Genomic DNA, 15000 nt, shown 5'->3' on the forward strand with positions numbered 1-15000 from the left:
TAGTTTCACCAATATGTGCGGAAAACCAGAAGTGGGTCTATGGCGGAGGGCGACGACAGGCAGTGAACGTGTCCTGTGAGGTGGAGGGACATCCTCCGGCCAGGTTCTTCCGCTGGGCCTTCAACACCTCCAGCGAGTACATGGACATCCCCAAGGAGGATATATCAACGTTCAACGGCAGCAGCGTGGTCACCTATACGCCCCACACTCACCACGATTTCGGGTCGCTCCTCTGCTGGGGCATCAATGATGTCAACGTGCAGCAGAAACCCTGTGTCTTCCATGTTGTACCAGCAGGTGTGTTGAAAAGGAACTAGTCGTGCATCTGGCAGGTGTGTTCAAGCATAATTAATCGTGCGTTTGGCACCCTACATTTCAAGCCGGTTTTATCTAATTATTAGTCATGACTAGTTGGGGGTAAAGAGGCCTTTGATTAATAGCTAAGCAATTCCTGTAGTAGTAGTGAACAACACTCATAAGCAATATATGTGATTCTATATATAGCTAGCACAAATGAAAAGGAAAATATCCCTTCATTGTGAAAATATTAATGTAAAGGACATAACAGATACACTGACTTCACAAAGGCTTTGTCCATTTTACCAGAGGAGTATTGCATGTATGAACACAGCTCTTTCTTTAATGTTAATGACTTACATAACACAATCCACTTAAAAATGGCCACACAATTTGATCACCAGCAGTAGAACCCGGGTTGGTTTAGTCTAGGTGAAGCCATGCACTAGGACGGCCACGGAGTAGGGTAAGACGCTGAAAGGGTTAAAAAGAACTTTGATCCGATTTAGCCACGCTTCGTTCAAACACACAGCGACCCCTGTTGATCTGAAAAGGGAAGAATTTAAAGTATATATATATATATATATATATATATATATATATATATATATATATATATATATATATATATATGTATCGCCTTTGCTCACAACAGACATGAGTACATCGAATTTACCAAAGTATTCATTTTACCATTATACTATCATTCAGTTGTGTGATTCATGCCAATACTTGGCAAAACAAGTATTTTATTGCCAGTTGTAAATCAGTGTTTTTACCATTACCTTAACTAGAAATCAATGTGTCATTAACAATCGAGATTTCTGTTAGAAATATGTCTTTCTGAAAGCCAGCATAGCTTTAATAACGCTTGAAATAGGACGACATAAATCGGACGAAATAATGAAATATTATCAAATATTTAGCCTTAGTAAGTTACGACACTTAATAAATAGATAAATGATCATTGTTATATTAAAATGTAAGGTGCAGTAATTCATATGTCTTTAGTAAATAGTAATTATTAACATCAAAACGAACTACTGGATGTTGCGATATACTCTTATTAGGCTTAGAACGGCCTATTCTTTAAGGTAACGAATTATCATGTCACTAGAATTTTTCTTTCTTTGAGCTGCCGGTTAATATTCACAGCCGATATCATTCAAGCGTCTATCTTGCTCCTGATTGGTCGATGTGTCTGAACCCCGGCCAATGGTGGGTGTTGAGCATGACCTTCAGCCAATTACGATTAGTTTACATGATATCGTCTGTGGATATTTACCAAAGCCTCTCGTTAATTAAAGTTAATTGTACAAGATTTCCATTTAGATACTGAAGTGACTTAGAGACGAATGGGTGTCATTCAATGTACACTTATCAAATAGAAAATGATTGTACTGAATAAAAGTTATCTCAGATACTTCTCTCTTTTATTAACCAACTAATAAACCTTCACTGAAAGACTTTCACGAGCAGAGGTTCACTTAGCTTTCTCAAGGGACAAACTTTATATCAGTACAAATCATTACTGTTTTGAGTGTACTTGTCATAGGAGGGAGAAAGAGTTAGACTGAAAATGTTTTGCTTTTTGGTAATTGCAATATATATAGATCGAAGGATTTAGATAGATCAAAAATAAATCACGACTGGGTAATTACCTTGTGGAGACATAATCATTATATAATTACATATAGGTACTACTTTCTCTCTCTCTCTCTCTCTCTCTCTCTCTCTCTCTCTCTCTCTCTCTCTCTCTCTCTTGGAAGAGACCATGTCTAGGTAATGTCACCTGTGGGTTGTAATAATTCTATATGTATTTTTGATCTATCTATCTATCTATATATATGTATATATATATATATATATATATATATATATATATATATATATATACATACATACATACATACAAACAGACGATTACTGTTATCCCGGCTTACTGCAGTGGTAAGAACTTGAGTCATGGTCGCATGCATACTATATGAGAAAAAGAGACTGACAGAGAGAGAGAGAGAGAGAGAGAGATTTTACCACACGAATAATGGTGAGGTTTTGGTCACACGTATATAGCGCAAGGAAGAGAGAAACTGAGCGTGATAAAGTTGGGGTTACTGACGATTTACGTTAACAGAAGAAATAGTTACTGAGAGTGATGAGTTTTTATGACGCAAGAAAAACGCATATGATCGTATAAATATGGGTGACCGCAGAAACGGGAGAAAACATTCTTAAAGGTTGTCGCTCGAGGACTGTTGGAGCAAGATTAAGTGTGGCCGGATGAAAAAGTTGTGATAAATCTAAGAGACTTGGAATATATAACTGGCTTGGTTCTGTGAGCAAGAAAGGCTGGGCTTTTGCTTGGCGACTTCAATCCAAAGGTAGGTGACAGAAAAAGAAATGGCGGGGTTGATAGCCGCTGAGTTCTTGGAGAGAATACGAATGGGAAGGGTCTAGGGCAAAAGCGTTCGGGAAAGGCTTGGTGGTGCGAAATAGATTGTTGGTTTCCGAAGATTATTATTTGTAAGTATATGCAAGCTAATGCATGTAATGTTACATGGGGAGTAGCTGGAGGCATGTTTCGTTATCTGGTTAAAGCAGGAGTGTAAATAGATGGTCTTAGTTGGAAGGAAAAGGCTGAAAATGTGACCGTGAATATACCTAAGGCATTTTAGATTTTCAGAGGAAGGTAAAAATGGGAGACCAGAGAAAAACGAATGAAAGGCGAAAAGGGTTTAAAACGCTGATGGTGCAAGCTCTAAGAACAGGGTCATGGAATCAACAAGGAGTTTGGAGTGGCCAATGTTTTTAGATAACACAGAATTGACGGGGAATGCAACTGCAAAACTAATGAAACATACAAGAACTGTTTACTGGAGAAATATGATCGCAGTAAATGTGAGTAGAAGTAAGGTTTGGTACATGCAAATCATGAAGGGGGAATAGCGACGTTTAAACTGGTGTGCTTTTGCATTTATGACCAGTTGAAGAATCGTGATTTGTGTGAAGCTTTTGCAAAAAGCACTTATCAGCATTTGGAACTGGTACAGTGTCACACACTTCTAATTATTATGAAGAATACAATTTATGAATTAAATAAAATACGCCCCCTGGCTCTTCGAAACCCTACCTGTCTAGGTTTAGTAGTGTCGTTAGAGTGCCTCTTGAATGAAAAAGAAATCTGGTGAGACATGGACCAAGATATCAGGTCTTAGAAAGACGAGTATCAGCAGGAGACTATTCTGAACAAAAGTCACTAGAAGTAGGTCTGATGTGTTTGTATAGAGGATTAATAAGTTCTAATCATTCATCATCAGTTAAAGAAGGGACAACAGATGGATAAGGTCCAAAAATAAGGCATTTAAAATCTGACCACCAAAGATGAGATGGAGTTATGTCTTGTAGTTTTGTCTTCAAATTATTGTTTGTTTTTATCAGTAAGTCTGGGGACTATTTATTGGTCAATGATTTTCAACTATCTCCTTGCAGTGTACCCATGTCGATTAGTGTTCAACTTGTCACTTCACCAACATGTTATTTTTATACATTTCTTCGGGATTGTGACAAATTCATATAGAGATATTTCTAGAACATTACAATCAAGTTTTATTGTTTCCCAGGTGGCAATAGTAACCAAACATTTTATTTTTGTTTAGTACTGGGAATATTTAGGTTTTCTGGAATAGCCATACCTATGACGCAAGGGTGACATTAAAATTCACGACATGTTTCAATTCTACCAATTCTAGCAAAGGAATGTTTTTCAAGCACTGGAATAAAAAACCTCGCCATGATTTGTTGCTAAATGCAATGTCTCGTATATCAGTATCAGTTCATAATTAGAAACACACTGAAGGCCAAGAAAATACTACGTAGCCAGAATTCAATGACCAGCATCACTTAAAGTGAAAGCAATAGTAGTGGCAATGATTCATTCACTGATATAATAATTACACTTTGATTTTATTTGATTGGAATTGTCATGAATATTGTTTTTACCTTTTGAGTTGTTTGTGATTACAGTCCATCTTCTGTAACAAGGAATGTTATCCCTCTTTCTAGCACCCCCAGAATCAGTGCACAACTGCAGCGCGTGGCACAACGCCAGCGCAGCCGGCGAGGTGGTCGTGGCATGCCAGGCGGGATGGAGTGGAGGACTGTCCCAAACCTTCACCCTCGAAGTCCGAGTGGGGCCCTCGTCTTCAGGGGACCAGTCTTCGGGCACGGTGTTGGCCGCACTCATGGATCAGATCGAGCCCCACTTCACGGTGACCGGTCTGGCCCCTGGCACCGAATACGAGCTGGCCATCATATCGTCCAACGCCCAGGGCACGGCCAAGCCAACGCGAATCATCTACCTGACGCCCATCGACGTCGCGGAAAAACGGACCAGCGCTGCCGCGGCGGACGCGGAAGGACCCTTCCAGTTATTCGCGATGACGCCCTTGCTGGCGGTGCTGACGGGCGTCGTGCTGTCGGTTCTCCTCCTCTGCTTCATCATCTTGGGCGTAGTGATCAAGATGCGGAAGGCCAGAAACAGGGAGCAGACACAGACGAAGATCCTCTATGACAAGGCGTCGACGAATACCAACGGATGCGACGAAGGTGGCTTCATACAGCAACAGCCGCAAGCTCAGGATCCACAGCCAGATATTATCCTCGTTAAAACAGGTAATGTTCAGCGAAATTATCAATGAATTCGTGACTTCCATTAAGTTTTATGTCTCTTTTCATACGAGTAACATCAAGTGCAGTTCACTTTCATAGCGAAGTAATAATATATGATGCTTATCAGGCCTGTACCGAGGGGGACGTCGGGGGTCGAACCTCCAAAATTTTTGGAAGTCCATATTTTCTGTGACAATCCTTTTCATTGAACTGTACTTACAAAGTAATAAATAATAATCTTTTGTTTTTGGTTTTTTGTATTTATGGCAAGTCTCTTTATAAATTTTGTTATTAAACACTAACATCATTCTTTAGTAATAGGAAATACAAGAGTGATAGTAGGAATATGATATATACCTATATATGCAATGACATTTATAGAAGAAAAGGTCCAGTTTAGGGGGAAAAAGATCCCCATACTCCGGCTACGGGCCTGCTTATAATGATTAAAAGTATTTAAAATTTGTTACGCTATTGTCATTATTTGTATATTGAAATGGTTTCATCTCTCTAAATAGTCATCTCCAGGGAAAGAGCCTCTGTGAAAGTTCACCATTCATGTCTTTTCCAACAATCTCCGCTCACCTCTAGCCTCCTTCTCATAGGTCTCATGGCAATAGGTCTGGGTCGTGATCAGTGCTTTCCAAAGGAAAGGTGTAACAGTAGGGTCCTATCATTGCATTCCTCCAAAGCAAAATATCATCAGAATTGTACAGTGTTATCGAAAACGTTGAATTGGAAAGGCTGTCAAGGAGCGCCCACTCTAGCCATTGTCATGTGCTCAAGGAATCTGTGACCCTTTCATGTTTTTCATGAGATATTCGTGTTGGAAATCATTAGGAAAAACAAGAATATAATAGCAATAATTGCAATCAATTAGTTGATGATACAGACAATGACCTTCAAGAGGAATGTGATGTAGAGAACTTAACATTCATGAGGCAAATTTATAAACAGTTTTCCTCTTCTTCTTATTTAAACTTAGCAGAAGCCGACACCGAGCGAAGCCGTCAGCTGATCCAGGAGTGTTCCTTACCGCTCGAAGAATCATACTGTGACAGTTCCAGCAGCTTGCTGAATAATGTAAGTACTGAGAATATGAACACTCTTTGTTGCGGGGACGGGATGGGGGTTGGGAGTTATTTGTTCAGTGGTATCCTATACTTATTCTTTGGTTACTCATTTAGAATATTCTCACTGAAAGTGAGTTGTGAAGGTAACCTTAAATAATCCTTCTGAGAAAGAAATCTTACTTCGTATCTTGTCTTTAGTCAAGTTTGTTTCGCTGCTGTTTACTCTCTTCTGTTGTTTCAGTTCTCAAAAGGAATACTGGTCATGTTTCCCTTTTAGGTATCTTACACTAACACTGGTTTCCTTTATACAATTAAACACATTTCAAATAGTAGGGAACGTGGTTTATTTATCAATATTCCCGTAAGACAATAGAAAAAAAAACAACTATGGCGATCTGGGTCTGAGCATATATGCTGATCCCGACAGGCTACCCAATAACCCAAGCAGCCGTGAATGTCACCCGATAGAAAACATTCAAGATGCCCAGAAAAAATAAAAGGTTAGGTGATATTAGGTGACATTTGTAAAGGCTTCAAAGAAAGTCTGTTTCAGCATTACCAGACCGATCATATACTTTTCGTGAAGGTTTTCATTGAAATAATATTGAATTAACTATAGACCTCTGGAAATGATAAAAAATCTACCATATATATATATATATTATATATATATATAATATATATATATATATCATATATATATATATATATATATCGACGGACCAGGAAGAAAGATGTACCTAGAAAGTCTGATTTAGATTTCTTAGTATTTCCAACCTATTAATTATTTTAGTAAGATAAAGTGAAAAGAAAGGAATATTACTGGATAACAAAACATAAAATACAAGCTCGTCTAATATTCCTTTGTGTTTAGAATGGTTTTGTACAATAGGTCTGATGACGTCATCAACCACAGTTGCAAATGGGGTGACAAGTCTTCACTCTGTTAACGCAGTGGTGTAGTTGCCAGGTGCCACTTAGGTAAAAATATCAGCTTTAATCTTCGACAAATATTCGCTTTTGGGGTGTCTGCTCCTTCATCGTGGTACCTATTAATAAGGGTTCCGGTCTCTAGCAAGGGGAGTGAGGAATGGTGACAAAACCTCTGTGGCTTGCATGTTTTGTTGCTTGAACAGGCAGGGTTTTCTTTTGTTCCTGGTATGCAATGAATTTGGACATATACCATTGTGTTTCAACCGTGTCTGTCACGGCCTTGGGCCCCCATCTGTAAAGGTACTGAATCAATGGAGGTGTACTGATATATTCCTTAGTCTTCAATACATGTTATTCTCTGTAGTTATTAACCAAGAAAGTAATCAACTCGTCTTTTTCGTTATTTATGCAGACGCTACCTTCCTCCACTGTACCATTTAGGAGAAGTCTAATTCTTACAGAAATGTTACATTTTGCATCGTTGATTGTCGTTCATCTCCCATAATGATTATTTGAAAAGTTTCATGATCTGATGAAAAGGTATTAAAGAGGGAAATTATATTTTATATCTTTGATCGGTTCAAAAGTTCTAGTAGGTTTTGTTAATGACTGTAGAGTCCTTGGCTAAGGCTTTTTGCGCCATTGAACACAATAACTGGCTATTCTTCCGTGAAGAGAAAAGTATCGAATAATTAGCACTTAACTATCATTTCTTGGTTCTAAATTATTTAAAAATATTTTATATAAAACTCAAGATTTTCTGACAACAGACATAGTATACGCCAAGAAGTGGCATGTTTAAATAAATGACGGTTTAGAGTTAAAAGTTTGGTGTTATAAGGCAACTTTTTCATTACTTGAGCAGTAGTAAGGCATTGATGACGTCATTGACAGCCAGTGATAGGACAGGAAATTTCCCGCCTAATATGAAGGGACTTTGCAGTTCCTCCAGGGTTATGGGTTGCTGTTCGATCTTATACCTGAATTGGCAAAAATTTCCAATTGGTTTTTTTCTTTTTTATTAAATAGAAATTAGTTTCATCAGAAGATACATTTTGTTTTTAATAATTTAATAACTGAAAAATACTTAAATAAGAAGGGAAAAATATATCTACGTGATAGTATAGAGATCCAGTAGCGACCGAAGAGGGGTCAATTTTTTTTTTTTTTTTTTTTTGTGGGGGGGGGGGGCGGGGGGAGGGGGGGACGGGGGGGATTTTGTCATTGCTCAGTTTCATGATAGATGTGCTAATTATCACAATGTTGCTAGGTCATATAACCAATGCTAAGGATTTATAAAATTCCGAAAGAAAGAGCTGATTCGTATACCATTTTTATTTTTTAACCATTCACTAACAATTTTGCTTTTTTATTGCAAAATTAATGTTGCCTCATTTGCATTTCCTTTTTATTACATTTTTTCAGCCCCTTTAATTTAAAAATACACTGATTATACAAGCAAGTCAAACACCACTAACTACTGTAAAATGAGGGCCGTATTTTCTCAAATATTTTTGTCTTGTAAGATTTTAATTATTATTACTCTTGATATTATTAATCTCTAAATGTTGGATGCAACCTAGCAAAGCTTGTTTTCTACATAACTGAAGGCCCAGCCTTGATGAAATAAATAATAACACAAAAAATGGAATATAAAAAATTAAAAACAGCTAACCATAAAAGCTGGTGTTGCATCCCTCGTCAACAGTAATGTTTTATTTACTAAATCTGAGGATGTCGTAAATGAAGACCCTCCTCCACTCTCGGTGTTTACCGTATTGATAGAGTTGCCACGTGTCACTTTGTACAAATAATAGATTTAATTTTCTAATAAAATCACCTTAGCTGTGTCTGGTCTTACACAATGTTGGTTGATCAGTATAAAAGAATAATAGTAGGGGTAATGGATAAAGACCTCGATCTCTATATGCATTATTCTTTGAAATGCTCAACCATGAGTAACTAGTTAGTCTTTTTTCTGATGATTTATTCAGTCCGACTCTCTTACATTGTAGCCAACTGAGTGAACCCTAGATCTCACAAAATAGGTGTTTTGCATCCAAAATTGTTGTCAAATTCTCATTATAAGTATTTCAAATTTATATACTCTGAGTAAAGAGCATTTACTAAGTAACTGAGATTTTATAGCTTATATTTTGTTATAAAATGAAGTAGTTTCCTTGGCTATAACTCCAGATTCCTTGGATATCCTTACACCATTAAAATAAAAACTGGTAACTTTTCAGTGAAGGAAAAGTGTGAATATTTAGTACCTCAGGGCAATTTTTTTTCTCATAATACATCTGTAAATCTTCTAAATAGATATTAAGACTTTATTAAAATATGTAAATGCAAAAAGACCAGGCTTGTATATACGTAAGGATCAGGCTCAAAAATTTAATATTAGTAACATATGGCAACTGCTTCATAACGTAATCAGTAAGTGTAATACAATGACGTCATCAACAGCATGACTGTCGAGAGATCCACCAGGTTTATGGGAATGGAATGGAATATGAAATTTAGGCTTGAAGCCAAGCACTGGAATCCATAGGGATTATTCAGCGCTATCCAGGTTTATGGGTTGCTGTTTGAGATTCTCCCAAAATTATCATTCTTATGCCCTCTTCAGATTTTGTCATTTTTATGCGTTCCCCATGGTTATTTCTTTAATATAGCGTAAGCTTTAGCATTAATCTTTTGTAATTAATTATTTAATCAGCGAATATAAACAAATTTGACAAAGTTTATTTATTGGGTCATTAATTTAAGTCATTTTTCAATGAAATGAGGGGCAGGCACCCAGGTACTGTAGATGTATTTATTATGTCAGAGCAGACGAAGGCTCTATGTTAATGATTTTAATATCAATGAAAATAGCTGTTCATATATATATATATATATATATATATATATATATATATTATATATATATATATATATATATCATCCTTGCTCATAGAAGTCCATAAATAAGGGTAAAAAATTTGAAGGTAAATAACATATGGCAACTTCATGACGTATGCAGTAAGTGTAGTATAATGACGTCATTTATGACGTATGCAGTAGTTGAATGACGTCATTACCGCATGAATGAAGGGGCTTTCGGGAGAACAACCTGGTTTATGCGTTACTGTTCGAGTTTTTCCAAAGTCGCCCAAAATTTCACCGTTCCTACTTTTTTAATTTTTTACGTTTTTTCGTCTTTCCCGTGGTTGTTTGCATTGAATTTTTGCAATTAATGATTTAATCAATAAATATTTCAACAACCTACGAAATGTTATTTATTTTGTGTCACTTTTTGCCGCAAGGTGGGCCAGTCCCATAGGGCTATTTTATTTTTAGTATTTATTAAAGGGGAAGAAGGTCTTTTCTTAGAGATACTAATTATTTCGTTTAAATCATCCCTGCAATCGTATTCTATATCATTCTCTTAATAAGTTCTAGAGTTGCATCTTTCCTTCCATCATCTCTTCCTTTCATCTCCTCCTCATGTTCAGTGACTTTTTCATTCTGAGATGATGATAAAGATTTTATCATCCAAATTTTTGCATTTCTAAAATTTATGTAAAAATTTGTTTCTGCTGAATTTTGGACGATGAAGTAGGTGGAATCGCTGACTTTATTATTATTATCATTATTATTTATAAAATACCTACGAGCATTTACCGTCCCAAACGATACCAAGGAGCAAAAGACACACTAGTGAAATTTGTTTCTATATTTTTCTTAGTAAATAAACATTTTTACTGATGTGTGATTTACAAAGTGCTGCTCTTAGGTTATGATAACTCCTGCCATCTGTCATTTACAGTCCAGTGACCTCTGTTTTTTCATATCTTCTAGCCCTTGATCCCGTCCTTTGCCGTAAATAATAAAACGTTTTCAGTTATTTCATTTCCTTCTTATATATCATTCATAACAGAAACTTTAGTACTGAATACTCCGGAGTACACAATCTTACCATAAAATTTAAACTAAATGACTTATATCAGGCAAAGAAAAGTACCGAAATAGTTTCCTAGTGGATTTTATGGTGTGCTGTCAAACATACGTTTTTCTTACATATTACTTCACATAAAAAAAATTTTCATTGAATAGATAATTGCACTTTAGTTTATCTTCCGATCCCTGCATTTAGTGCTCATTGTGTTAATTCTTCGACTAGAAATTCCTATAAGTTTCTTCAAAGACTCTCACTGCTCAAGCTCGAGGAATTGCCTCAGCGTTTAGAAGACAACAGGGCCTGATCCAGGATTTATTTGTGAAATTTAGTAAACTAGAAGGCCGAGAACTGGGGCTCTTTTTTTAGCCGCTCAGCCCTAAAGACAGTGATTAGGGGAGTTGGGTGGTTGGACAGCAAGATAACAAGATCCAGAATGTAAATGAGATGAAGTACAACGAACAACTACCTTAAGGTAGAAAACTAAGAGAAAACTCCATAGTTGTAAAATAAAAGGAAGCGAGAATGGAGGTAAAGTAAAAGGCTGGAAAGTGGGTGCATATAGGGGGCGCAGGGTCACTGCAGACACCCTTTAGTAATTAATGCCTACAATACACCATGTGAAGTATACAGACAGCACTACCCTACTACCTGGATTGGAGAAAGAGGGCGGGAATGGAAGTATGTGTGTGTGTGTGTAAATATCAGAGAGAGAGAGAGAGAGAGAGAGAGATAAACACTAACTGATCACTCTCCTTCTGTTCCCAGGGAGGACCTGTGCCGTGCGAGACAGACAGCCTCCTCCAGAACCTCGCCAGGGACGCAGGCCGTTGCAGCAGCGTCGGCGGCGCCAGTGCCTCGGCGCCCTTCCACACGGGATCCTTAGGACGCAAGTCTTATTCTTCCATAGGGCACGAGACCCCTCCTGTGTCTTATACGGAATCCACTTACTCCTTAAGAAGGCAGAAGGGATTCCATTCTCAAGACTCCGACTGTGACTCTGCGCAGATTCCGCTCGTCATGAGTTCGCAGTCAGGGACACGAGAAAGTTGCGTTTAGATGGTACGTAGTAACTGACATTGGCTGCGTTTCATTTGTTTGCAGCCGAGTAGATCGCTTTCCTGTGTCTTTTTCAATTAGTGATTTATTGCCTAAAGAAAGTTTCTTTTGATCTAGTTTAGTTTCTGTCCGATAGAATAAGTGGTCAACTTTTTTTCTTACTTGAAGCATTATGTATTTTGCAGAAACGTGGCTTTTTTTTCTTGATTGCATTTGCCTTTGTTAGTTGTTTGTGAGAGATAACAACCTTTTTCTGTTTGGTTTTTTGCTCTACAAGTTCAAAGAAAAGTTTTAAACAAAATTCTTGACTTATTGCAAATCTTGACCGTTATGGAGTTTTATACTATAGATTGCTATTAGTGTACATTTCATTGATTTGTCTGATTTCAGAAACCATTTCCCCTACATCCTCATTTATATATATATATATATATATATATATATATATATATATATATATATATCTAGAATTTTTGGTTTAAAAGCTAAACCTATAACCTTTCTTAATTAGTCAAATGTAAATAATGGTATTTCACATTCTTTCCGTAAATGCATTTTATACAAATTCTATCATATTTTTTCATATCTATTTCAGGACTTAGTTTAACGGGCAATTGAATCAATATACCAAGAGTTAACCTTCACCATACTTCCATTATTAGTTTATTTATCAAAATGGTGTCTTACTACCGACGGTGGAAAGTCTATATATATAAATATATATATATTCATATTTTGTACACGGTGGAGCATAACAGGGAAATTTGCCGATTGTTAAATTAAGTACGCTTTCTCTACAAAGGACTATGTCAACCCTGACGAGCGGATCGGCTCTCGTAGCATAGAAAACGAGATTTTATTTTATTTTATATAATATGATTCGATTCCTCGTTCTACAATGTGAAATATGACATTTTCCTCGCACAAATAGAATGAAGAGGAAAATTGTGTCAAAGCTGCCAATATACTACACATAGTTAGATGAAGACTGATTACACATAATGCCAATTACAGATGAAATTATATGCACACATTTATATAAAGTGGGGACATATTCACATGTCTTTTCTATGATTCTTCCTGAAGTTTGGGTTGGTGTATTCATTGTGAATTTTAATAATGTTGGTTTATTTGAGAATAAAACTTCAGTTATCCCGTAAAGGAATAAAAAGCAAAATATTCATATCAATGGGCTCTTTAGCTGATAAAACATGCAGAAATAAAGGAAACTTGTCAAGAAATCAAATCCAGAAAAGTTAAGAGGAACTGATATTTAAGTGTCCACATTATATCTAAAAATGTTCCTACTGGCAGATTTGGCCAAATATTTACATGTAAATTTTATTCGCGAGTTTTACTGTCTCAGAATTGGGAAAATATTTGGTGAAAAATTAACCATTACAGATTTTCTCAAGCCTTTCAGAAACTGATACTCTTCATGAATTTTACCTGAGCACATTCAGGCAATATAAAACATCATGCGTTAGATTCATATTTTTACTAAACAAGATTTTTTTAACTATGTGCAAAATTAACACCTCATTTACAAGTGCAATGAACAAGCCGATTCTCTTATTAAAAGGTTTCCTTATTTTTATGTTCTCGCCGATTATGTGAAAGAGCCAAGCGGAAAATGAACCTTAATTATTTGGCTTTCCAATGTTCTCGAAATTACTCAAATAACTTAAGTAGTTCTAATGAAATTCACCAGAATTAATAACCTTAAATGAGGTCATTTAAAGAGCTGGACCAATTCTGAGTAAAGGGTAAAGGTTTGTTTATAAACTGATGGGTTAATTTTCTGGAGAGAGAGAGAGAGAGAGAGAGAGAGAGAGAGAGAATTGTCACAGCACGAGAGGAGAGAAGGCAATTTTCTTTATAATTGCCAAACTGAAATAGGACAGACTACGAGTGTCTCACTGTAAAACCAGCGCATGAAAGATTTCGTTCATCCTGTTAAAACATAATAGAAATGTATGAGATTTAATGAAAAAGATGCATTACTGGCCTTAAAGCTGATAACTAAAAAAATTGTTTAAGTTTTGTAGGGAAATTGCAATGCTGAAGAAATATTTTTTGTTATAAATTAAAAATATGTGTGTGTTTGTGCCACATACACTTTTACATGCATTGAACAATTTCAATCAAACTTGGTATTTATATACCTTAGCATCGGGGAAAGACTACTGTGGGGGTAAGACATCACTGGCACCAAAGGGAGGGGGGTTGTGGGGAAGGGAGTTGGAAAGGGGTGAAAATTAAAATAACTGAAAATGACAGCTATTAGTGTCAAATCCATAATTTTTGAGGTCAATGAGATTAATAATGACACTCCCAAAACCCTTCAAGTCCAAGTTTAGCCCCAAGGGGGGAGGTGGAAAAAAGTAAGAAAAGGGGTGACGTGTAAAAATAGCCAAAAAGGACAAATTTTAATGTCTAATCCATAGTTTTCGAGGCTGCTGAGATTAATAGTGACACTCCTGAGGCTGTTCAAGTTCAGCTCCAATATGGAGGGAGGTGGAAAGAGTGGGAATGGGGTGATGTAAAAATAACCTAGAACAACAGATATTAGTGTCAAACCCATAATTTTTGAGGTTGCCAAGATGAATAGTGACATTCCTGATGCCTTCAAGTCAAAGTTCAACCCCAATAGGGAGGGGGTTGGGAAGGGGGTGACATGTAAAAGTGACCGAAAACTACAGATATTAGTGTCTTAATCCATAGTTTTTGAGGCCGCTGAGATTAACAGTGACGTTCTCTGCCTTCAAATCCAAGTTCAGTTCCAATAGGGAGGAGGGTGGAAATGAGGTGACATATAAAAGTAATCTCAAACTACAAATATTAGTGTCAAACCCACAGTTTTTGAGGTCGCTGAGATGAATGGTGATGCTCCCGAGGCCCTTCAAGTCCAATTTCAGCTCCGCTAGGGAGGGGGATGGAAAGGAGTAGGAATGGGTGACAAGTATAAATGACCTAAAACAACAGATATTAGTGTCTAATCCAAAGTTTTCGAGGTCGCTGAGATGA

At 36.8% G+C, this 15000-nt stretch overlaps 1 protein-coding gene across 3 annotated transcripts in view; it reads left to right on the forward strand.

Annotated features, from left to right (window-relative positions):
- The window catches only part of LOC135202941 (hemicentin-2-like), a 96850-nt gene that overhangs the window by 80862 nt on the left and 988 nt on the right, over positions 1–15000 (forward strand). For 2 of the 3 annotated variants that reach the window (XM_064232423.1, XM_064232426.1), the window contains exons 10-14: positions 4–297; positions 4360–4968; positions 5951–6048; positions 11683–11976; positions 12569–15000. The exon at positions 12569–15000 is cut by the window's right edge and continues 988 nt beyond it. In XM_064232423.1, coding sequence (XP_064088493.1) covers positions 4–297; positions 4360–4968; positions 5951–6048; positions 11683–11973 — 1292 coding nt within the window. In that variant the 3' untranslated portion in view covers positions 11974–11976; positions 12569–15000. The remainder of the gene's footprint in view (positions 1–3; positions 298–4359; positions 4969–5950; positions 6049–11682; positions 11977–12568) is intronic. The other variant, XM_064232424.1, reaches the window with a different exon arrangement.

Source organism: Macrobrachium nipponense, chromosome 33 (genome assembly GCF_015104395.2).
Source record: "Macrobrachium nipponense isolate FS-2020 chromosome 33, ASM1510439v2, whole genome shotgun sequence".
Classification (NCBI taxonomy): domain Eukaryota; kingdom Metazoa; phylum Arthropoda; class Malacostraca; order Decapoda; family Palaemonidae; genus Macrobrachium; species Macrobrachium nipponense.